This window comes from Biomphalaria glabrata, chromosome 15 (assembly GCF_947242115.1).
Source record: "Biomphalaria glabrata chromosome 15, xgBioGlab47.1, whole genome shotgun sequence".
In the NCBI taxonomy this organism is placed as follows: Eukaryota; Metazoa; Mollusca; class Gastropoda; family Planorbidae; genus Biomphalaria; species Biomphalaria glabrata.
In genome coordinates this window covers 27,102,322-27,128,120 of record NC_074725.1, presented here as the reverse complement: position 1 = coordinate 27,128,120, position 25,799 = coordinate 27,102,322, and the positions used below count along the sequence as shown (strand labels likewise).

Here is a 25,799-nt window from a genome sequence, read left to right as displayed (position 1 = left end):
TTGAATGATACAAACACAGAAACTAAAGACAAGCTTTTAGAAAATGAACAGTAGAAACTAGGGAGATAGTTAGAGAAACAAAAAGAACAGAGGCAATGCTAAGGACACTAAAGTTAAAGAAAAATAGTGTTAGCTCTATATCTTACAACTAACAGTGTTGTTGTCTTTTTCATATCAACATTGATCCATTGTTTCTGGTTAGTTTTTAGTTAGTTTTCGAAAACAGTCTACGCCATAGACATAAATAAATATAGACTGGCCAATTAAAGAGTTTTATGAAACGAAAATTTGTGACTTGCAATTTTGTTTACTTTATTATACAGCATTTATGAGCAGTATAAAAGTTAAGTATTCATATCTATTTCAGCCACACACCTATATATATTGTAAATAAGGAGGCAGTGTAGTTTTGTTGAATCTCTAAGAATGAAGATCATGTAATTTTTCATAATTTGGAAATCCGAATACAATACAACTTTTCACAATTCGGAAATCCGACAACAATAGATATAAATGTTTTCAAGCTACATGAAGTTATTACATTTTTCCAGTCTATATTTATTTATGTCTATGTCTACGCCGTAGACTTATAAGGCCTATATACTATATCTAGACTGGACATGAAGATTTTTTAACACTACAAAAAATATGAACATTTTTTTAAAACGTTGAAACAAGGCGTTGTTTTGTAAAGTAGTTATAAGAAGTAGAGTTATTTGTTGTTTTTTTTTCAACCCTAACCTATGTAACATATAATTTAATTTTTAGATCTAGATCTAGTAATTAAACATCAAAAATAAGAGTGCTCTCGTCTCATAATTATTATTTTGCAATTTTAAGATCTAGGTAATCAATCTATTTAAATGTACATAAGATCATTAAAATCTACAGACATGAATTATTTCGATCTAGGATTTTTGAAACATTATCTCAATGGAAACTAGACTAGCAGGAAATGGCTTTGTTTCATATATTAACGTGAAAAGAAAATCCGAGAAAATGATTTTGCATTATTTTTAAACTTTGAAAACTAAAGATCATTACTTTTCTAAGACTTCCCTTACAGTTTGAAAAAGAGTTACGTACCTAAAAAATCTATATATATAGGTCTGTGAATCGATCAATCGCGGAAAAGAATTTGTTTCCGGTTTCCAGTCTAGTATAATATATAAGTCTATGGTCTACGCCTTTTATTAAAGCTTTTCTGGCACCTAGAACAATTACTGTTAAAGCTTTCAGTGAGATAATCCGGGCATAGGGCCGCCTCTGCACTAACCAAATGTCCTCCTCTTTGTCCTCCCATATCGAATTCCCCCCCCCTCCTCCCATTTCAAATGGCCTCCAATATCTAATGCCCTCCTTATATCGACTGTCCTTCTATTCACAGGGTTCTGTGGTTCCGCCAACGTAAACGACAAAGACTGCATCATAACATACACAATGGACAACTCAGCACCTGATGGAACAACACCAGCACTAGTAGCGTGAGTCTTATCTCATTGTCAACTCCCATTTACACATCTGACTTTGGGAGCCTCCTGAAAATCACGCAACTTCTCGCTGAAAATCATGCAACGGAACTTCACAATTAATTTGTAGTTGGCTCCTGTCTCAGTTGACCAATCAGATTTCGTCTACAAAGTATAAGGAACTAGTCTCAGTTGACCAATCAGATTTCGTCTACAAAGTATAAGGAACTAGTCTCAGTTGACCAATCAGATTTCGTCTACAAAGTATAAGGAACTAGTCTCAGTTGACCAATCAGATTTCGTCTACAAAGTATAAGGAACTAGTCTCAGTTGACCAATCAGATTTCGTCTACAAAGTATAAGGAACTAGTCTCAGTTGACCAATCAGATTTCGTCTACAAAGTATAAGGAACTAGTCTCAGTTGACCAATCAGATTTCGTCTACAAAGTATAAGGAACTAGTCGAAGCTGTACAAGGATGTGTACATCAAATTAAATTCTAGTTCATATTGTGATGCTGGCTGGTACTGTAGCATAGACGGTTAACTGCACTGATCATGACCTAATATTACTAGAAAGATGGCTAACTATTGGATGACAAGCTAGATGGATTAACATTGTTAGCTAAATAGCTTAACATTACTAGCTAGATGACCTAACATTACTAGCTAAATAGCCTTACATTAGTAGCTAAATGGCCTAACATTACTAGCTAGATCCAACATTAATAGCTAGAGGGCCTAACATTACTAGCTAAATAGCCTTACATTAGTAGCTAAATGGCCTAACATTACTAGCTAGATCCAACATTAATAGCTAGATGGCCTAACATCACTAGCTAAATAGCCTTACATTACTAGCTAAATAGCCTTACATTAGTAGCTAAATGGCCTAACATTACTAGCTAGATCCAACATTAATAGCTAGAGGGCCTAACATTACTAGCTAAATAGCCTTACATTAGTAGCTAAATGGCCTAACATTACTAGCTAGATCCAACATTAATAGCTAGATGGCCTAACATCACTAGCTAAATAGCCTTACATTAGTAGCTAAATGGCCTAACATTACTAGCTAGATCCAACATTAATAGCTAGATGGCCTAACATTACTAGCTAAATAGCCTTACATTAGTAGCTAAATGGCCTAACATACCTAGCTAGATCCAACATTACTAGCTAGATCCAACATTACTAGCTAGATGGCCTAACATTACTAGCTAGATGGCCTAACATTACTAGCTAGATGGCCTAACATTACTAGCTAAATTTCCCAGCACTACTAGCTAGATGGTGAGGAGGCTGAATGCAGGTGAGGTGAGTGTGTGTGGTGGGAAGATGAGTTAATGAGTAGTGGGTGGCAAAGAGTGGAGTATTTGTGTGGGGAGGATGCGTTCTTTAGGGGCTGTGAGTAGTGTGGTAGAGAGTGGGGCTTTAATATTCAGTGGAGTACTGGGAAAAGCCTTTTTTAAAGAAACGAACATGTTCTCTTTTCTCACCTCCAGCTCCACCAATCGTCTTTCTTGCTCTCAGGAGGGTTTTTCAGGCTCATCTAGAGTATGATGTACTTCGCCGGGCTCCCCACCTGAGCAGTGTTTATTAACTTTCTGCCGGGGTCGTAATTTAGCCTTGGCTCGTCTGCCTGGGCACCCCTAACAGTCTAGCAATCAATTTATGCAATAAATATCCAGGAACGAATAAACCAAATATTAACGTATACTAGTAAATAACAACAGTGCATATACCAACAAAGGTTAAATGGGTTAATGATCTGATGAGGCATACATTACGAATAAATATCAATAGCATTTACAAGGCAAGTACAAGTTACATTTAAAGGAACTATAGCACACCTTAATCTCAGTGTCATAGTCGATCAGGGCTCACAACGCCCCCAACTCCAACGCCATGGGCAATAGTAAAATACCAAGCCTACAACTCAGACTCGACTCCAGCAGAGTCCCAAGCCTGCATCCCCAATACTGGGGAAACAAACACCAAAGAACCAAAACTTCAATCAAAGATCCACCATTGGCACAACCCACACAGAGGCAACGAAGAAATGACAACAAAGCGCGACATTAGGAACAAAACTCACACTCCCTTATGGTGCAGAAAGGAAAATATCAAGCAAGATGCGCACGACACTTTCCTCTCTTTCTTTCATTTTCACTTTTCTGGATCTCTGTTTCTCTTTATGTCTCTTTCTCTGTCTCTCTTTCTGTATTTTTCTCACGCATTCTCACGATCATCCTCTACATCTCTCTCTCTCTAGCACATTTCTCACACACACGCTCACTCTTTAAAGATACACAAGCACATTGACAATTACACAAGCACATTGACAAACACACAAGCACAAGGCTTATCCCTTCACAATGTAATCGCCTTTGAACCAATGTCTATTCAGATTTATTGTGGCTGAAAACGCCAGGAGGGCGATCCTCATGACCAAAGAAGAGCGACAGCAGCGTATCTTGGCAGATTTGGCCAAAGTTTTCGACTCAAAGTTGGCACTCTCAGTAAGTTAATTGGCCAAAAACAAATTTTAACTTTTGTAATCTATAATCTCTAATCTGTAATGTACAAAACAAACATTAGGACCTATAAAAGATAATTTTGGAAAATGGTAGCATTATTGTCTTTCTGCTCAGGTACTATTAGTTTCTTCAACCCTATCAATAATGAAAATGTGTTACTTACAAATGGTTTTGGTCAAAAGTACGAATTCACATATTTAGGATGTTATGGTCTAATCCAGTGATGCCCAAAATACGGCCCGCGGGCCAGATCCGGCCCGCGACGTGGTTCCATCCGGCCCGCCGAAATGTTGGCACAAAGTGTAGAAAATGTCCTATCCAAAAAAAATGTTGACTTATGTATCTTTACCTACGTTTGGGCCCTCAATTTTTCTTTAATTAATTGGTACCATGACCTTTAATATTTGTACGCTTATTAAATGTAGGCCTAGAATCTACCAGAAAAAGTTAACAGACCTTTACTTTTTGTTGAACATGATAATAAGCCAACATATTTGATTTGTAAAGAAAATGCGTCTGTTATAAGAAGAAAAACATGAAAACCGAGATAGAAAACAAATATGTTGACAATCTTGATTTAAGCCGCGAATAAAAGATAGTTTAACTACGCCTACAGATTGGAGGATCGATGGGGATATTTACTCAAAAGAAAAAAATGAATCTTTGTAAAGCTCGTGAAAAAAAGAAATTCAAATATCCAATTTATTAATGTTAGTACCAGATCCAATGGTTTCAAATAAAATATTAAAAATATTAAAATATTAAATATTAAAATAAAAAATAAAGTCCATTTCAATTCGTTACTTTTTCGTTCATGTGGCCCGCGACAAGAGTGACGGAAATTAAAATGGCCCACAGGGCGAATTAGGTTGAGCATCACTGGTCTAATCAACAACTGAAACCAACTCTTCTCTACAGCCAACCCACTATGAAGAAATGAATTGGTCCACTGAACAGTACTCAGGAGGGTGTTATTTTCTGGCCCTACCCACAGGAGTTCTCACAACCTATGGCCCGTAGGTATCTTCCATCTTCCTTATTAAGATACACAGCTATTGCTGTAAGTAAACTGTTTTTAATCCAACCGTCTAGGTATGTTTCGGAGGAAAGAATTGGGTTTTTCGTTTTAGGTCGTCAGTTCAGAGTTTATAGACGGAATCTGCAATTCTATCACGTCGACTAACTGCTCGTATCAAAGGTGCTTCTGACTGCTGTCACAATGGACCCGGGTTCAAATCCTGCTCTAAGTCATCCACTGCTGCTCTTCACGATGTTAGGGATAGTACCGTTCACTTTGGAACAAATGTCCTCCAACTGTCTCTAATTGTATTTTTTTCTTTCTCTTTTTTTCTCTTTCTTTCTTTCTCTCTTTTTTTTCTCTTTCTTTCTTTTTCTCTTTTTTTCTTCGCTTCTTTCTCTCTCTCTTCCTTTCTCGCTCTTTTTTTCTTTCTTTCTCTTTCTTTTTCTCTTTTTTCTTTCTTTCTCTCTTTCTCGTTTTTCTTTCTCTTTTTCTCCCGTTGTCACTTTTGATGACACCCAAATTAAGGTTTACTACTATATCTTTTTTTCCTTCCATAAAACATTGAAATGCAACGAAGAAGACAAAGAGTTCTAGAGTGGGTTTGAAAACAAGAACTAAAATATCAAGCACGACAAGAAATAGATCTAGATTTCTTCTTTTCAATTGTTAAGTCGAAGACTCTTGAAACTTTAGGCTCGTAAGTCCAATCTGAAAAAAGAAACCTCTTTCTTGGAGGGATTCAAGATGATGTCATTTATTACACCCCTATTACTGATGGCTCGTATCCCATGGCACTCGGCCTGGTAGAATATTCATATTACACAAATAACAAACTAGTGTTTAAGATGGAAGACATATTAGGAACTCCATTTATTACATAAACGCAAGCGGTGTTGCTCTGACGCGCTAGATTGCAAATGTACATATAATACCAATATGTTACATCTCTCTTCTTTAATTCAGAAAATCTATTTATCAGAATAACTAACAAACTAGTCAACTAAAAAGTCAATTCACAAATCAAGTCTCTTGGGTTTGTTAACTATTCTGCCTGAGCGTGTTACGTAAGGTTCATGTGGTCTAGAGGTGTTAGAAGAAGAAGTGTGTAGTGGCGGCTCTGCATCTAGCGTTGTTTGTAATCTTGGACTCTCTAGATATTGTGGTTCCAGTTGTTCAAGTAAATATATAACCAATATGTTACAGGACTAGAGGCGAGGCCGAGCCCAACTGAGCCCTCTGTACCGCATGAGCCGTGCAGGAGCCTGCCGTAACACGGCTCCTTGTTGAGGCTATCTTCCATCTCTTTCAGTGCTATTGACTCATCCCCAATATAAGTTTTGCGTTTTCTCAAGTACACAAAATATCTCCATACTACCATTACTGATCATTATCTGTGATTGCTCATTTATTAAACAGTATCTTAAGGCAACCAGTTGACAGGGTGTACTTTGGTGGCACAGAAACAGCCACTCAGTGGGCAGGTTACATGGAAGGCGCCATACAAGCCGGGGAGCGGGCAGCTAGACAGGTAGGGCATTATGGGTCAGTATTTTAGATGCACATTATTCTAGATTTAAAACAAGGTTTCCGTTAATCCGGCAGAGGAATCGCTGACACTTTTATCTTTTTTTTAATTTCTTTTTTGAAAATACTGTACATGCAATATCTTGATTGATGATTTGATAAATTAATGTTTTTCATTTTATATGTTAAGTCATGCTGTGGCTGTTTTGTCATTAATGTCATGTCTTAGATGTTATGTTGGTCATGTCCAAGATGCCATGTCCAAGATGTCATGTAGGTTTCACATTCTGGATGTCATGTTATTGATATCATTAAAGTCAATTTGATTCATTTGTGGGATGAGTGGCTGTGTAGGCGAATCCGCTATGCGACCGAATCCCGACTCGAGAAGAGTTTAATGAGAGCCTAAAGGCAGAACGGAAATCTTCTCCAAGATAGGCTTCCACTCTCCCCCCCCCCCCCACTGGTCAACAAATTAGACTGGACCATAGCGCTCTGAACATGCGTAGTTGTGCTATTCAAAAGCAATTTAGAAAAAAAAAAATATAAAATATCCTTTAAAAAACAAAAACAAAGCTTATCTAAGGGAAGAACCCCACAATTAAATCTATACCTCCTCTTCACTTTTAACTACATCTCCCAAATGAAGAACTAAATACCAGATGATGATCGGTGATAGGAGCAATCAATGGGATTTACTTCTGATCGCTGACAACCTTCTCTTGTATCGCGAATAGAGATTTTATTTATTATACGATACAAGTGTACCAATGATAAGCCGATAAACTAGCAATTAATATGACAAACAATATCTTTCTGTCCTGCAGGTGTTACATGCTAAAGGCAAAATCTCTGAAGAGGAAGTGGAAATCCCAGATAATGATGAGGTCAGTAGATGTTCATGTCAGTGGATTAAAGGGAGGGAATGTGGAGGAAAAAAAAGTTACAACCTAACTTAATATGCTTACACATGCTTATGTATTTCATCAGACTACGAGATTGAATTCAATCTTACATCTCACTATCTTAACATTATCAATTTCAACATGAAAAACAAGTCACTTAAACACTTGTCTCTAAACATGTCCTCTATGACTATACATCTCCCTTCATTCTTACACAAATAGCCATGATTGAACATATATAATAAATAAAATGTTTGTATAATTTACAATGACAGCTTACTCGTATATTGTTTACTTACAACCATGCTTACACATTTCAACCTAAATCATCACTTGCCGGTTTGTACATCTTAGCATAGTCGCACACCTCCCCATGCTTACATGCTTACAAATCTGGACATGCTTACACACAACATACTTACAACATGCTTACACGTCTGGACATGCTTACACACAACATGCTTACACGTCTGGACATGCTTACACACAACATACTTACAACATGCTTACAAATCTGGACATGCTTACACACAACATACTTACAACATGCTTACACGTCTGGACATGCTTACACACAACATACTTACAACATGCTTACACGTCTGGACATGCTTACACACAATATACTTACAACATGCTTACACGTCTGGACATGCTTACACACAACATACTTACAACATGCTTACACGTCTGGACATGCTTACACACAACATACTTACAACATGCTTACAAGTCTGGACATGCTTACACACAACATACTTACAACATGCTTACAAATCTGGACATGCTTACACACAACATACTTACAACATGCTTACAAATCTGGACATGCTTACACACAACATACTTACAACATGCTTACAAATCTGGACATGCTTACACACAACATACTTACAACATGCTTACAAATCTGGACATGCTTACACACAACATACTTACAACATGCTTACAAATCTGGACATGCTTACACACAACATACTTACAACATGCTTACAAATCTGGACATGCTTACACACAACATACTTACAACATGCTTACAAATCTGGACATGCTTACACACAACATACTTACAACATGCTTACACGTCTGGACATGCTTACACACAACATACTTACAACATGCTTACAAATCTGGACATGCTTACACACAACATACTTACAACATGCTTACAAATCTGGACATGCTTACACACAACATACTTACAACATGCTTACAAATCTGGACATGCTTACACACAACATACTTACAACATGCTTACAAATCTGGACATGCTTACACACAACATACTTACAACATGCTTACACGTCTGGACATGCTTAAACACAACATACACCTCAGGACATGCTTAAACACAACATACTTAAAACATGCTTACACACAACATACTTATAACATGCTTACACACAAATTCTTACACGTCTGGACATGCTTAAACACAACATACACCTCAGAACATGCTTAAACACAACATACTTAAAACATGCTTACACACAACATACTTATAACATGCTTACACACAAATTCTTACACATCTGGACATGCTTACACACAACATGCTTACACATCTGGACATACTTACACACATGCTTACACATCTGGATATGTTTACACGCAACATACTTACAACATGCTTACACATCGGGACATGCTTAAACACAACAAACATATCTTGACATGCCTACACACAACATACACATCTTGACATGCTTACACACAACATACATATCTTTACATGCTTACACACAACATACACATCTTGACATGCTTACACACAACATACACATCTTGACATGCTTACACACAACATACACATCTTGACATGCTTACACACAAAGTGTAACACCAACATTTGAACAACATACCGGCATACCTTACTTACCTTCACTTTGAAATATAACCATAACATTTCTATGTTTACATTTTAAAGACCCATCTTAAAAACATTTCTATACAAAAACAAAACTCTCTGGTATTCAAACAGTGTAACAAATTACAAATCCTAAACAAAACTATTGATGAAGTTACCTCTTTGTTGTACTATATACTGAGAAAAACAATGTGAATACAAATAGAGCTAATCCTTCATTTATTTTGTCATTCAACAGGAGACCAAATCAAAAAGGCTGGAGTTAAGTTTTATGGAGAGACATGCGCCAAGTGTGCCAGGGTTCTTCGGCATGTTGGCACTGACAGGGCTAGTCGCAACACTCTGTAGTAAACTGTAGTTCATGTCAAGTCACTTAATGTTAACTATGTAACAAGCGATAAATCATGACTGGAGATTCTCATGACTTATGTCATGACTGGAGATTCTCTTGACATTGCTGTCATGTTTAGGACATCGACAGTTTATAATGCTTGCTATGTAGATCTAAATCAGGGAATTATTTCTAGAAAATGTATACACATATTATTATGAGTGTTGATTTGTTAATAATGAATTGTTGAGGCAGGGCGTGGAGCATATGAAGATTTTTAGAGTGTTACTAAGGTATTAGTTTAGATGCCCAGATACCTATACCTGATTCTGCGTATCTAGTCACCTAAACTAATACCCTACTAGTTGTACAGCAATCAATGTGAAAACTTGTGTCTAGTTAAAAAGAATGCTCAAATACCAAGAGAATAAAATGTTGACTTTCATGACTTACAAGTTGATCAGTTGATGTTTGTATGACAGTTTGTCCAGGACTCACTCTGCATGCTACTTCTGCCAGCTACTTTTATTGCTACGATGTAATGTTCTGGCCATTTTCTATTCCCCCCCCCCCCCCCAAGAGTTGTGCGGCCACCAGCCACTTACAGCCGATCCAGACCGGAGGCCCATGCTACAAATATGGATCGACCCAATCGCAGTAATGGTGCATGCCATTGAGGACTGAATCATGGGTGAAGATCTCCCGGTCCACGCCTGACTGTTGGGATAAATCCTTCCCAGTCTTTATGGAATACAAAGGGGTGTGCAGCGCTCCGATTCCCTAGTGAACTTTTTTGTCATATGTTTTAATTTACAAAGGCAGCTTTGGGCTTTGTTAACTCAACAGTTACCTTAATAGAGTTCCCAGTATCAGAGAAAACAACTAAACCAAAACCAATATGCATGCATATATATTACTGTACTAGTGAAATTTGGTAGTTTAAACTTAAATAAATGAAAACGCAGTGTCATGGAACAGAAGCCGGCAAGGCCATTCCGAATAACAAATTATTATTCTTTCATTGGAAAATTACAAAAAAAGGAGTAGTTGGATATTCCAGGGGCGCAGCTTGGAGAGTTCAAAAAAGACTGCAATAGCATTGGTAGTCTGGGGAACCGAAACGATGGTAGTAATGGGTTTAAATTGAACTGCACATTTATGGTATGGTGTGTATATTATTAAAGTGATTTCTAGTTCCAGAATTAAATATTGGTATTTATTGTTAAACGATATCAGTTTTAAATTGATACTTAACATTTGTATCTCCAGCATCCCGATAGGGTTTGAGTGTTCAGTAATTGTTTAAAAGGGAGAGAACTATATGAAATTGAGCAACACAATCTCATTGTAACATCCAGGAAACATATTGTGACAACACCAAACATATCGTATCACAAATGGACCTCATTCACCAATCGTAAACAAACATTTAGCCACGTGGTTCTATATCTCTTCTATATAATTTACGATCTCATGTTTAATTCATGATGGCTGTCACGTGACAGTTTTTTCCCCCATTTTTTTAATCAAAAAGATCACGTGACTAAATGTTGTTTGTTTATGATTGGTGAATGAGGTCCATTGGTTCATTTAGTTTCATGACAAGAGAACAAGTCAAACCACAAACATGAAAATGATTGTAAGAACAACTAAGAACACATTGCGTAAAGTGTAAGGAAAAAAAAACAATGTATTCGTGAGTTTGTTGACACAGGTCTGAACTGGGAGTCCCAATAGAATTGACACAGAAATAATAGTTTTAAAAAAAAAAAAAAAGAAAACAAAATGCAATGGAAATACTTGAACAAATATGTATATACTCAGACATGTAAACGAGTTGCTCAAGTAAGAATCAATACTGACTGTAATCAATGTGCTAATACATCATCTTACACAAGACACAAAAATTAGTTGGCGACCAACCAATTTATTGAGTTGTGTCCCTTTTAGTCCTATAGATGGGGGAAAAATGTGTCCCTAGTCAGTGAGTGAAAAAAAAAAAAAAAAAAAGGTGTTTGAGACATGGACAGTCTTTGAATAAAAAAAAAATGTTGTCAATGTGTTGACAGTATTGTCAATGTGTCGACAGTGTGGTCAATGTGTTGAGAGTGTTGTCAATGTGTTGAAAGTGTTGTCAATGTGTTGAAAGTGTTGTCAATGTGTTGACAGTGTTGTCAATGTGTTGAAAGTGTTGTCAATGTGTTGAAAGTGTTGTCAATGTGTTGACAGTGTAGTGAAACAAAACACTTCCTCATGAACTCAATAGTGAAGACAAACAAAATGGCTAAATGATATGTTCCAATGACTTGGTCCTCATCCTATCAACTCATACAAAAGTAGTTGAACCTTATAACTAACCTGTTCATTTTGTGCTGATGTTACTAAGTATTGTTATGTCAAGTCTTATAGAAATGCACTTTGTTAAAAATCATGTATAATCTTAATTAGTTCTTAAGTAAAAAAAAAATAAAATTTTATACATTAAAAAAATAAATAAATGAAGCTTGTCCAAAAGGAATCAATATTTAGAGAGTGGATCGGATTGACCCTGTAAAGCCACTCTATCCCCTAAGTACATACTTTAAAATAAAAACAAGTCCACATAATTCAATTTTTCTTAACAAAGATAAAAATTATGATAAAAATTGTACAAATTGATAAAGTGTGTAAAAAAAAACAAGAATTTGATGGTTGTTTATTTTGTTCTGGGAATGCTTTAAAATGTTGCCTAATCTTGAGCCAGTCTAGATCAATGTGGTCAGCTCAAAAACATTTCATTGACTTACTGATCCAAAAATAAACAACAACTGACCACTTGAGCAAGTGGTCACCAAAGAAAACAGGTGCAGTACTGTACAAGTGATGTGTGTACATTTGAGCTCAAACAGTTCTATCAGAATGTATGCAATACAAAAATGTCAATACCAATAACTTTGTGCAGGCCATGAGAAGTACATTTCAACACATTCACCTACTCTAGTGCTGGCTGGCTAAGTTTCAAGTCAACTAACATTGGCTACTCTCACTGACTTGTTATGCTAGGTTTGTTGAATCTAAATAATTATGTTTGATGAACATCAACTAAAGAACAAGTCTTATTCATAGAATAACTGTTTGACAAATCTCAATTTAAAAACAAATGTAATAATGCCCTTGTGGAGTATCTGCAGAGAATACTGAGCAGTTCCTTCAAAACTGCATGCTTTACTGAGAGGCACAAACAATACACTGGCCTAAAAAACAACCCTTTAGACATAGCAATGTAAGGAGAGCTACAAGACCTAGAAACCACTGTGCAATTCAGCTCAGATATAGGACTGGTTCTCAAATGGATAATGAAAACGAAGAATATTTTAAGTACTAGTTCTAAACTGTCCTTACACTTCAGCAGAACAAGGAACCACTTCTAGTCCAAGCAGACATTCAAGAATGTCAGCAAGTGTTACCTGACCTGCTGGTGAGTAAGTACTAAAAAGTGAGTCAACAAAACAATAATACAAATCTGGGAATTTTCTTCAAAGATTTAAAACCAACTCTAACAAGAAGAAACATTTGTTCTAAGGCCATCCTTGTTCTGTTCTAAAGGAACCCATTGTCTAAAAGAGGTAAGTTGGCAGCTTGAAGTTTTTGTAATAGCTTTCAATGAGTGAAACCTTAACAACACAATCAATCAATGTAGAGTTGAAAAGGAAAAAAAAAAAAATACATAATTCTATCAAAAGAGCTGGGTTTTTTTTTTCCCTGTATGTCTATGTTTTCTTTTTAATAGTGTTGGCAGTTGGATAACTAAATAAAAGCAATGATGTCACTAAACCATTACAAAATACTATCCAACTAACCTATACAATAAACAATAATGACCATAAAGAGCATAAAGGAAGGGTCACAGATTGCAGATGTCATACACAACAGAAGCAGAAAGAAGGGTGAAAATGCAATGGCGCCTGGTGATTTTATATGCCCAACCTGTGATCGCAGCTGTGTATCAAGGATTGGCCTCTTTAGTCACACAAGAAGTTGCAAAGGGAAAAGATCGTCTCACGAGACGTAAAATGCCACAGAAATGACCATCTCACCATACTAATAATGTTAACATAGCCAACTGGTGCCTGACTAATCCTAAACTAAAAACTCATTTTCACAAGAAAAAAACGCCTGCTCCTAATTCAATTTCAAACCTTAATAAAAACAAACTATTTCACAATTAGAATTCTAAGTGTATAACATGTTGGAAAGAGTATGTGATAAAATTATAAAATGAAATATATTCTTCTAACCCTACAGATAAAACTTGTAGCCAGTTTACAATGAACAGTGTCATCTCTAAAACACAGTGTACATGAGAAAACTTTGAGTCAAGATTGTACAATATTAAAAACTTATAAAGAATTTAAAAAAAAAAAAAATTTTGTGCATTCATTTGGATATAATCACTCAACAGATAAAACATCAAGATATATTTGTCCTATAAGATCTACACAATATTTCTTGAAGCCACATCTCTTGTCTAGTCCCAGCCAATCAGATTCATCTCAATTGTTGGGCTCCAGGGGTTTCAAAATGCCCATGTCCCAGGAGTGATACACAATGATCATGATTTGAAGGTATTTCTGACAGCAGGGATGAGGATTACAACATGAGTGATGCTATTGTAGCCAAATGTAAATGCAGTGGCACATGACAGTAGTGATTTAAGACTAGTGACATGTGCTTATACAGATAATGACAAAGACATGTGACAGTAGTGGAATTGTTAAATTAATATGTGACATTAATAATGTGAAAGCAGTGACATGCTGTAGTGAAAACAAAAAATAAGTGACAATCGCAGTGACACACACACATTTATTTGAGAAAAAAAATAAAAGAAAGATTAAATCTGATTGGCTGGGACTGCTACAGAAAGGTGAAACAAAATAGCAAGGAACACTGCTCCATGGATCTCAAATGGTTAAAGTGTACAGGCGATCAGGCCAGTCATAGTGAAGTATGTAGCCTACAAATTTTTTTTTTACAGCTATTTTACTGTAATTGTCATTTTCCCTTTAGATCTAAAATGTAAAAACAAGCATGTTCTAACCAATTGATAAACAAGCATGTTCTAACCTATTGATAAACAAGCATGTTCTAACCTATTGATAAATAAGTATTTTCTACGATGTACGGCTGTAAAAAAAAAAAGAGTAGGCTATGGATGCTAGTCTACTAAGTCATATTATTTTCAATTGATAGGGCAACAATATATTGAATGGATGTTTGTAGATAAAGTAGCACCATGGAATGACATAATATAACATTTCTCTGTGTGGTTCCATTTTATATACAATGTGAACAGAGCAATATTACTTCTCCAAAATCCTCTCTTAGTTCTATTTTACTCAAAAGCATCAAAACAGAATCAGTTTAATTTGAATTTAATTATTACCCTATAATCTAGCATATTACCTTGTAAACTATTCAGTGAAAATTAAGCTTTTCAACAAGATTATGCAATACTGTTCCTTTGGTGATGACATATTAATACATCAAAAAAATTGTGACAAAGAAAAGAGACATTAAAAAAGGGAAGTAAAAAAAGACACATTAAAAATGGAAGTAATAAAGAGACAAAATACTAAGGACAAGTAAAAATGAAAAATGATGACTTGCAAATAAAAGTATTCTATTTTGTAATGTAACTGAAAGTATCTAAAAAGTATTACAGAAAATGTGAACTAAAAATCATCTGAACAAATATTTCACTTCTGTACAAGTGTTTCACAGCTTACAATAAATCTAATTTAAAGAGTTGTTACATAATATAACTAATCCACTGCCATATCTACAAATGATGAATTTGTGAAACAAAATTATGACCAGGATTCTCACCTATGGCTGTAATGATATTGGAAAATAAAGAGCAATACATAACAATGGTCAAAAACTAGTTCTGATTTGTTTGCGAGAGTCTGTAAGTTTGGGAGCACCTGCACAGGTCGTAACAATTTTAATAAATTGTTGCATACAGTAGAGGAGAAACTTTACATGAAAAATTTAAAATGTTTTTTTCTTTTACAGTGAACATGTCTGTCAGACAAGGATATAGTTCTGTGTTGATGAGCTAGTCATTAGATTGAAATGAGTTAGTCATTAGATTGAAATGAGTTAGTCATTAGATTGAAATGAGCTAGTCATTAGATTGAAATGAGTTAGTCATTAGATTAAAATGAAATAGTCATTAGATTGAAATGAGTTAGTCATTAGATTGAAATGAGTTAGTCATTAGATTGAAATGAGTTAGTCATTAGATTGAAATTAAACATTGGAGAGTGAATGAATTAAGTTGATCCGGTTATGAAAGAATCAAGATTAATGATGTGGGTGTGAACAGCATAACTGAAATGACCAGCAAGCAGATTTGGGGCAAAGTCCTACAACAGAACAGGTTTGAACCAAGCTCTGTTGGAAGTGTATCATAATCATTAACAGTGAGACTTGATTGCAGTGTTCAATCTGAAGGAACTTCCTACACAAGAGTTCCAACCTTTATATCATCTACAAAATATTAGGGGAAGGGGCAATAACATTATGGGAGTAAAGTCATGAAACACAATGTACTGGCTAGAAAAATGTTATGTTTCCCTTTCAGACCATGCAGATGATGTAAAGGTCATCTGTTTCTGTTGCCCACAGTTAATGAGGGTGTCATGTGGCCAGCACAACGACCAACTGCCTTTACTTTTTCCCAACTAATGTCAGGTAACCATTAGAGCTGGGTGGAATCAGGGGCGGACAGAGAAATATAGAGGTGCAGAACTTAGAGAGAAAGTGGCGATGCATTGGTCACACTCTTAGAAAAAATACCAACAGCAGAGCTAGACAGGCCTTAGAGTGGAACCCTCAGGGCACAAGACAAAGTGAATAACCAAAAAGATCATGGCGACGCAGTGTACTAGATGAGACCAAAAGGACAGGAAAGAGCTAGGAAGCCATTAAAAAAAACTAGCAACAGACTGTGGAGAGTGGCATGTTTTTACTGAGGCCCTATGTTCCATGAGGAAAGAAAATGATAGACTCAGTGATGCCCAAGAGATGCCAAAATTAAAAATCCCAGCCTTCACCAGGATTCAAACCCAGGACCCTCCAGTTCAGAATCCAAGTGCTTTACCCCTCAGCCACAGCATACTCTGCTCCTAAGTTCCAGTTGACACTAGCTACACACCAGAGAAACAGGAAAGATCCCTTTGTACATTGTTGATATAATCCACAGCAAAGGAACTCACTTCAGGTGGAACACTGTAATCAAGTTTCAATGTCAATGATTCTATCGGATTATATCAACATTTTTTTTATATCAGATTATATCAACCATTTTTAAGCCTAATCAAATACAGTCCAGAATGGTTGCTGCCAAGTTAACTAATTTAGTGACATGCAATTCAATGTATACCTGAAAGACAGACATGTTCACTAGCAATAGATACCAAAGTAAAATTGTTAGATTGATGAATGAGACTGATGTTTAAGTCATTTTAAGATCCTAGTATATAAACTTTGTTCTGCACCAAACTTGCACTGCTGTTCTGTTCACAACAATATACATCAATATTCAGGACTGCTATAGGAAATATCAAGGTTTAAGTAAAGTCAATATTAGTCAAAACTTATCATTGTTACACAAAAATATTTAAAAAAAACCCAGCTCAATGAGACATAAAACATAGAGTTTAAGGTGGTACTGAAACATGTCACAAAAAAGAATTTAATTAAAAAAAACAGCTCAATGAGACATGTAAAGACTGTAGCTGAAGGTGATACTGAAATATCTCGTTGTTCACATAACATATCAAGGCAACAGGTTATATGTCAGGTTTTTTTTTAGCGGTGGTCAACATACAAAAAAAAGTTTGTTCGGAAGTAGTGCAAGATATACAACAGGGCAGATCAACAAATATATAATCACATTCCAAGCGTACTTAATGTCCTAGTAGGGCACACATTTAATATTGAGAGAGGCGAGTGGACCAGATACAACATAATGTAAACATTTTTTTCTAATAATTTCTAATTCAACTTGAGTCAAGCAGCAGACGTCTATCAATTATCAGAACAGAACTAGTGTTTACAAGCAGCAGACTTCTATCAATTATCAGAACAGAACTAGAGTTACAAGCAGCAGACTTCTATCAATTATCAGAACAGAACTAGTGTTACAAGCGGCAGACGTCTATCAATTATCAGAACTAGTGTTACAAGCAGCAGACGTCTATCAATTATCAGAACAGAACTAGAGTTACAAGCAGCAGACGTCTATCAATTATCAGAACTAGTGTTACAAGCAGCAGACGTCTATCAATTATCAGAACATCTTTAATATTTTAATATCTAATAGGTAATAAATCAATTAAAAAATCTATGAATGATTCAAAGTGATCATCTTTAAAAAATGTTAAAAAAAAAAGAAACTTCTTAGCCTGAATTATTGTTGCAAAGATTCCAACCAAATTTGTTGATTGTTAAAAATAATATGACATTTTTTCACAGAAATCCATTCAACAGAAAAAGTTCTTTTGCAGACCTCAAGTGCCCATATCAGTGCGAGACAGTTGTTCAGAAAGAAAAAAAAAGATAAAATTAGAGTGACAGTGTAGGGAACGTCATGGTATGAGCTATCAACTATCATATTGACGCTCATGGATTTGAGCCCTGTATGCTAGAATCCCATGCAGGACACTTGTGCTACATAATAGTAACCTTCCTTTCTGAAGGAACAATGAGACAACCAGTTGGTGCCAACTGTAAAACTTTAATACTTTATCAAAGGCCCATGACTGTAACCTACTAGAGTTAATGGGCACCACCAAGGTCTTTCAAGATAGAATGGGTCTTATATTGTCATGTAAGTTATCAAGCCAAAAGAGTATATATATATAAATTCAACTGTAAATTTAAATAAATAGTATTTAACTATGAACAATCAATATTTCTTGAATAAAATACTGCTTTGAATTGGTTTCTGCTTAAAAGAAATATATTTGAAGAAAAAAATCTACTAATATTTCCAGAATTCAAGGCAACTTCATTATAAACAATCTTTCTTTAGTGAAATTAGTATTTTCTACTTCAATATCACATTCTTCTCGCTCATTTGTTAGTAAATGTTTTACATGTTTCAGATGTTCCTTCAGAGTAGAAGATAATCTACATCTTAGTTCAAACCTCCTGCATGATGACGGGATGGCAGTGTGCAGAAAATGAGCCTCTTGGAAAATTGAGAAGACAGTTCAAAGTGCATACCATTTGACCAGGAATAAATTTTTCAGGTGTATAGAAGGAAGGTTAAAACATTTATCATTTGTTTTTAAAATATCGCATATTTTTTAATTTGATCTATATTAATGAATAAAAAAAAATGTGTGTAGATCAAATTATAAAATTGCCCTCACCTTTTATCTAAAAAAAACTCCAAGAAATATGCAAGTAATTTTTTTTTATCTTATTACTACTGACCATTTTGCAATGGTGTCTCCTTGATTCAAAGTATAGTATTGGAACCAACTAAATCAAAAATGACTTTTAAAATGATTATTTATGCGCAACTTTAGGATTGATACTATTAAAGGAATGAGTGTAGGAGTAGTATGAAGTTTAAAGAAACAAAGTCTAGCTACCCTATCTTTTAAACTAGTAACTAGATTATGGTCAATAATTTCTGAAATTGCCAATAATAATGAGCAAACAAACCAAACTAATGGCTAAAAAAAAAATGATTATCCAAATTTCGAACAAAACCTTGATACAACACTTCACTCACACCTGTCAAGGGAGATAATACTGGTCCTGTAAGTCAATCTTGAACCAAACTAATATGTCAAGTCACAGATGACTTGATGGGAATAAAGAAAACAACAGACAGACCAATGTGTCCTGTATCATGGTGCTAAACACAACAAACACTGCTCTTAACAGCTGAATTGGAATAAACTATGTATGGCACAAATAAATGGAACATGAAATTAAAATCTTGGACAGAAGAAAAAATATGCATAAAATATATGTACACGAATGTTCCATGTGGAGAGCAGACAAAATAGAATACAAGATAAAACAACATAACACATATAACCATATGTCAATTATACATATCACAAATAGAAAAATAGTACACCTTAATGTGGCTTCTACTATTTCATACCAAACAATAGAAAATGGAAAATCTTTGTTTGAAAACACACAAAAACTGCAACAGAAGACCCAAGTCTAAATAACATAATTTAGGGCTAAAAACAATGTGATAGAAATAATAAACCCTATGCTTGGATTTCACTTTAAAAAACATAGTGTCTAATCAAATTATAAAAAAATATTTCTTTTACATAAAAACCCAAGACGAAAGATTTACAACTTAACAAAATTCAATTCATTAGCTTCTTAGGTTTAAGTATCAATATTATGATGGTAAAACAGTGACATACTTATAATATTGTTTGTATTTATTAATTGTCCATCTAGAAGTTAAGTAAGTAACACAACATTCTGGCACATGAGAATCTTACATCCACAACAAAACAAAGTGTTAAAAAGCTGACTTGACAACAGGTAGTTGGAAATTTATAAAAAAAAACAACAACACATAATTCAAAATCGTCTTGGGATAATGTGTGCATATAAGAGTGTGCCAAGGACATGGAGCACTCTGACCTGTCACAAAAACAGACATTATGTTTTAGTGAACAGGAAGTACAAGCTATGCATTTACTTTTTGAATGGTTGGTACACTAAGTAATGTAGCTTTGTTTAATGCCTTCAGAATGATGGATTTAAAAAAAAACAACTCCTTGAATGTTAACATGTAACTTTGTGGGATAGTAGAAGTCTTGAAATTGTCTCTGATTCTAAATAAAAAATAAGTTGAAACATTTCATTTGGTTTTTACATTCTCTATCTCTGGCTATGTAAAATCTATCAATGTTATTTTGGTTTTCAAAAAGCAAGAGTTACAATTTTATATCTTATTCCAAAACCCAAATAGTGTCATTCAAAAGTTAATTTGTGCAATATACTGTGAATTCCATTCTGTTCACATTGGACTTCAAAGTGTCCGCCATCAAATACAACACAATCTTTGGTCCTCTGTCAACAATCATTTTCAAAACAAAATGAATCCATCATAGAGTTCAACAATTATCTCCAAAGAGACTCCCATCTAAATGGCAATGCCCCATGGTTGATATGGATACTGTTTCAAGTTGAGATTTTTTAGTAGAGCACTAAATGTATTGAAGTTAAACACAAGCACATTTTACACATGGCGGCGCTGTGGCTGAGTGGTAAAGTGCTTGACTTCTGAACCGGTGGTCCCGGGTTTAATTCCTAGTGAAAACTGGAATTTTGAATTTCGGGATCTTTAGGCGCCTCTGAGTCCACCCAGCTCTAATGGGTACTTTACATTAGTTGGGGAAAGTAAAATCGGTTGATACTTGTGCTGGCCACATGACACTCTCATTAACCGTGGGCCACAGAAACAGATGACCTTTACTTATACATGTAACAGATGGTTATTCCAGGGAAAAAAAATGTGTAGTTCAACTGACCTAACAGAGAGAAAAAAAAATTCCATCACAGATACTAGTCAACAAGTGAGACAACAGTGAGCATGTGTCAGAAGCAAACAAGTGATCACTAAATACAGATCACTAGCTCAAACTAGGATCATGGCCTTGGCTAACAGCACATCAGCTTTCCAATACTTTACAGCTTTCCTCCTCTCTGCATCCAAAATAGTCATGAGATAACACAGAAAGAGAGACATAATGGCACTCCAGACTTACAAAACAACAATCAACAAAGTCCTCAATTCAATGCACAAGTAAGTAAAAAAAAATACCATGCTTTTACAATTTTAAAAAAGGAATATAAGATTTATAAGTCTTCATAAACAGCTTTTGATTGGCCCACCTAGTGGTCACATGACTTATATATATATATATATATATGTTCAACTGAGTATTATGACTATTTGGTTTGAATGTGTAGAAGCTATTATCAAACAGTAACTCAGAAACGGGAACTATTACCCAAAACACTGCTGCTTAAGCTAGCTCCCAGTTGATCACATCAGAATGTAATATTCTAGTTCCGGTAATCTAACTTACTGCTGAAATGAAAAGGGCAAGTCTTACCTATACAACTAATGCATAATGGCAGACATGAAATTAAAGTTGTCAATATAGAACATGTAATTAAAGTTACCAACATAGAGCATTTTGTGCTGAGGTACATTTTATGCCATTCACCAGTCCTAATAATAAAAAAAAACTTCAGTCTTCCAATATCACTGTTCAAAAAGAAATAGTCTACTCTTGCAGTCTAAATAGATGCATGTCTTATAGTATTGCAAACACACATTTATTTCTAAGATTTCAAACCAGGATTTGAAAATAAAAATCTATATTTACACAGACTTTCACTTCAATAAATGTATTTATTTTTTAAAATTATGCAAGTCATGTGACAAAAAAAAAGTTGTGTCATGTGACCAACCAATTCTAATTCTGACCTGTTGATAAAATAACTGGCAAATCAATGATCTATTGGCTGGAATACTACACGTCGAGAAGAAGAAAGGGGGGAACAAATGAAAATGAATTTTAAAAAAAACATAGTGACTAGATGAGGGAAAAAAAAAATAAATCTTAATTTGTGTAAATTCAAAAAGAAAAAGATTTTTTAAAAATATTAAAACCAATAACTCTTAAAATTTGAAAAAAAAAAAAAATATATATATGTTTGTAAAATGTTTTACATGTTTTGGATGTTCCTTCAGAGTTGAAGATAGTTTACTTCCTAGTCCAAACCTCCCGCAGGACGACGGGGGATGGGAGCGGGCAGGATTTGAACCCTCGACCATCGATAAATCCGAACGACAGTCCAGCGCGCAAACCTCACGACCAGGCAGCCATATATATATGTATATCTAAACAACTAGCATCAAATAGACACCAAACTCAACGAATAATTAGAAAAAAAACAAGCACTATAGGAAGCTATGTTTTACCATTCTTACTCAGGAAGGAGAACAAAAAAGTCAAAATGTGAACTTCTCAAAAACACAGTAGGGAAAAAGAACAAACTTTACTTTAGTTACCTCATCCTAATTCCAACACTAATTTTGTAACTAGTGTTAACAATTAGTATTTAAAACATGGTCAACATCTGGAATGAAGCAAAATTGTGCTCTACCAATCAGGCAGTGCCAAACAAAAAAAAAAAAAAATGAACTGGATGCTAACTGGCTTATTTTGATATTATGTACAACACAAGCACTTGAAGAATACATACAACATAGTGTAAACAACAAGGAAAAAAAAGTGTATAAATAGTTACATCATGTAGGTAAACAAAAATTTGTTTTTTAGGTTTGAACACAATTGATAAGTGTCAGGTCAGTTTTTAGGCCGGAGAGTGTGAGTTAGAGAGCTAATACTTGCATACAAAAATAAATTCTTTCAGACACAAGTTTTATAAGAATATTAACTTGATTGTACAGATAAATACAGGCTGCAAGTATATATATAAACATTTAGAGAAATCAACAGAGAAAAAATAAAATGGTGTGTGTTGAAAAAAAAAGGTAAAGAAAATTAAATTTAAATATTGTGAATTCAATATATTATGGCAATCAAATATATGCTAACATTTATATGGATATACATAAGGAGAAATACATATAGAGTTACTTCCCCTATGTGTCATGATAGACCCTGTGTCCTGAGGATGCTGGCTGAGACAGCTGTCTTTTGAAGATATGAGTAGCCTGCTCATGGCCTTGACTGGAATCTAAACTGTTGGTAGAGAGTAAAACTTTGGTGGCTGGCCTGGGCTGAGCAAAGGATTGCAAAGGTTCAGCAAAGTCATGGGGACGCTCAGGAATGTTGGCAGGATGTTGGTGGTTGTGTAAAAGTACTTCTACCTCAAGTGTTTTAGAGCCACAGCATAGGAGATCGGAGGGCTGTGCACAATGTGGTGATGGGTTAGCACGAGTGGGGGAGGATGGAGTGGCGTAACTGTTTGTGTCTGCGTGGGCAGACGTCCCCTGACATGTCTGATCATCGTCCTTCCAAGCGTCACGCTTAATACTGCCGTCAACAGAGTTGGAAGAGCTGGACATGGTGGTTATGGCATCATTCGTCTCCAGTGATGTCTCAAGCACCCCGGATGAGTTGTGACTAGAAGCTGTGACCTCAATGTGATTGGTAAATGATATGATGCTACCATTAGTAGAGCCAGCCCTCATGGCCTCTACATCAGAGTGCCCTGAGCTTCTTGCAGACTTTGGTTCTGGGTTAAAGGAAGGGGAGAAGCCTGTACTCTTCTTTGGGGAACGAGGTGGATCAACAGTTAGATTCTTTGCAGAGGGGTTAGAGTTAAACACATTCTCAGAAGCACTATCTCTGTCTGCTTCAATTGCAAAGATCACATCAGGTTTTCCCTGGTCATGAAAGCTATTGTTACCCTGACTTGTATTGACTGAATCACACTCAGTAGCCATGACATCATAACTGGCTGCCTTTTTGACCTCGGCTCTGAAGTCCACAGCCAGATTTTTACTGGACACAGCAACGTCCCCACTTAAAGACTTTCTCACTCCTTCTCCCTCATGCCTAGTTTTGTCCCTCTCCCTGAAGCTTCCGCCACGACTCCTGTTTCCTCTGAATGACCTTCGGCTGATATTGCTGGCGTTGGATGATCTACTACCATGGCGACTGAGGCGCTCGGAAGATCTGTGCATGTTTCGCAGTAAATCAGCATTACTTTCATCCCCTATTGGTGTGTCTCTGGTAAATATTCAAATTAGAATATTTATTATATTACTCTAATCCAATGTATATCACAACTTTAAAAGTTTTCAGTTAAATTTCCATTTTAATTTAAGTCATCATCATTTTCCTTAACAAATTTTAAATTCTTAAAACAGTTAAGAAGAAACCAAAGCTGATTATAATCTGGTTCATGTGTTTTATCATGAAAATTATCATCTGGAATTATTTCAAGCATATTACAAACAATGGAGGAGCAGTGGCTGAACAGTAAAGCACTAGACTTCCAAACTGGGGGTCCCGGGTTCGAATTTTGGTGAAGACAGGATTTTTTTATTTCGGGATCTTTGGGCGGATCTAAAGGGGGAAATTTACTTTATATATATATATATATATACATATATCAGTAAGGATAGAAACTCATTATTTATAAATCCAGAAGTACTAACTGAAATAGTTTTAAAGTCTAAGAGAGAGACAGAGGGATCTCTATATCTACAGCACTGACCTATAGAAAATCTACATTTATAGGTTGTGTAAGATCTACATTAATTTTAAAGCTCTTGAATATTCCATGAAAATTTCAAAAGCCCTAGAATATTCAAGGATAATTTTAAAAGCTCTTGAACATTCTAGGATCATTTTAAAAGCTCTAGAATATTTTAGGAATACAAAGTAAGTGGAAATTTAGCTTTGATATTAAAACTTATTGAGTAAACTTGAGCCATCATAACGTTATGACTTTATTTTGAGCCCTGACTGATGGCAGGAATTTATGACTTTATTTTGAGCCCTGACTGATGGCAGGAATTTATGACTTTATTTTGAGCCCTGACTGATGGCAGGAATTTATGACTTTATTTTGAGCCCTGACTGATGGTAGGAATTTATGACTTTATTTTGAGCCCTGACTGATGGCAGGAATTTATGACTTTATTTTGAGCCCTGACTGATGGTAGGAATTTATGACTTTATTTTGAGCCCTGACTGATGGCAGGAATTTATGACTTTATTTTGAGCCCTGACTGATGGCAGGAATTTATGACTTTATTTTGAGCCCTGACTGATGGCAGGAATTTATGACTTTATTTTGAGCCCTGACTGATGGCAGGAATTTATGACTTTATTTTGAGCCCTGACTGATGGCAGGAATTTATGACTTTATTTTGAGCCCTGACTGATGGCAGGAATTTATGACTTTATTTTGAGCCCTGACTGATGGCAGGAATTTATGACTTTATTTTGAGCCCTGACTGATGGCAGGAATTTATGACTTTATTTTGAGCCCTGACTGATGGCAGGAATTTATGACTTTATTTTGAGCCCTGACTGATGGCAGGAATTT

The 25,799-nt window shown here is 35.4% G+C and overlaps 2 protein-coding genes across 3 annotated transcripts in view; one reads left to right on the top strand and one right to left on the bottom strand.

The window, feature by feature from the left end:
• The window catches only part of LOC106053488 (amine oxidase [flavin-containing] B-like), a 36,088-nt gene extending 25,984 nt beyond the window's left edge, over window positions 1-10,104 (top strand). Inside the window, exons 11-16 of the mRNA XM_056012309.1 lie at window positions 1,388-1,484; window positions 3,879-3,990; window positions 4,927-5,024; window positions 6,446-6,557; window positions 7,381-7,440; window positions 9,564-10,104. Coding sequence (XP_055868284.1) covers window positions 1,388-1,484; window positions 3,879-3,990; window positions 4,927-5,024; window positions 6,446-6,557; window positions 7,381-7,440; window positions 9,564-9,683 — 599 coding nt within the window. The 3' untranslated portion in view covers window positions 9,684-10,104. The remainder of the gene's footprint in view (window positions 1-1,387; window positions 1,485-3,878; window positions 3,991-4,926; window positions 5,025-6,445; window positions 6,558-7,380; window positions 7,441-9,563) is intronic.
• A 1,318-nt stretch (window positions 10,105-11,422) lies between these two features.
• LOC106053487 (ras GTPase-activating protein 3-like) overlaps window positions 11,423-25,799 on the bottom strand; it is a 70,434-nt gene continuing 56,057 nt past the window's right edge. For both annotated transcript variants that reach the window (XM_013209044.2, XM_013209046.2), the window contains one exon: window positions 11,423-24,472. In XM_013209044.2, coding sequence (XP_013064498.2) covers window positions 23,380-24,472 — 1,093 coding nt within the window. In that variant the 3' untranslated portion in view covers window positions 11,423-23,379. The remainder of the gene's footprint in view (window positions 24,473-25,799) is intronic.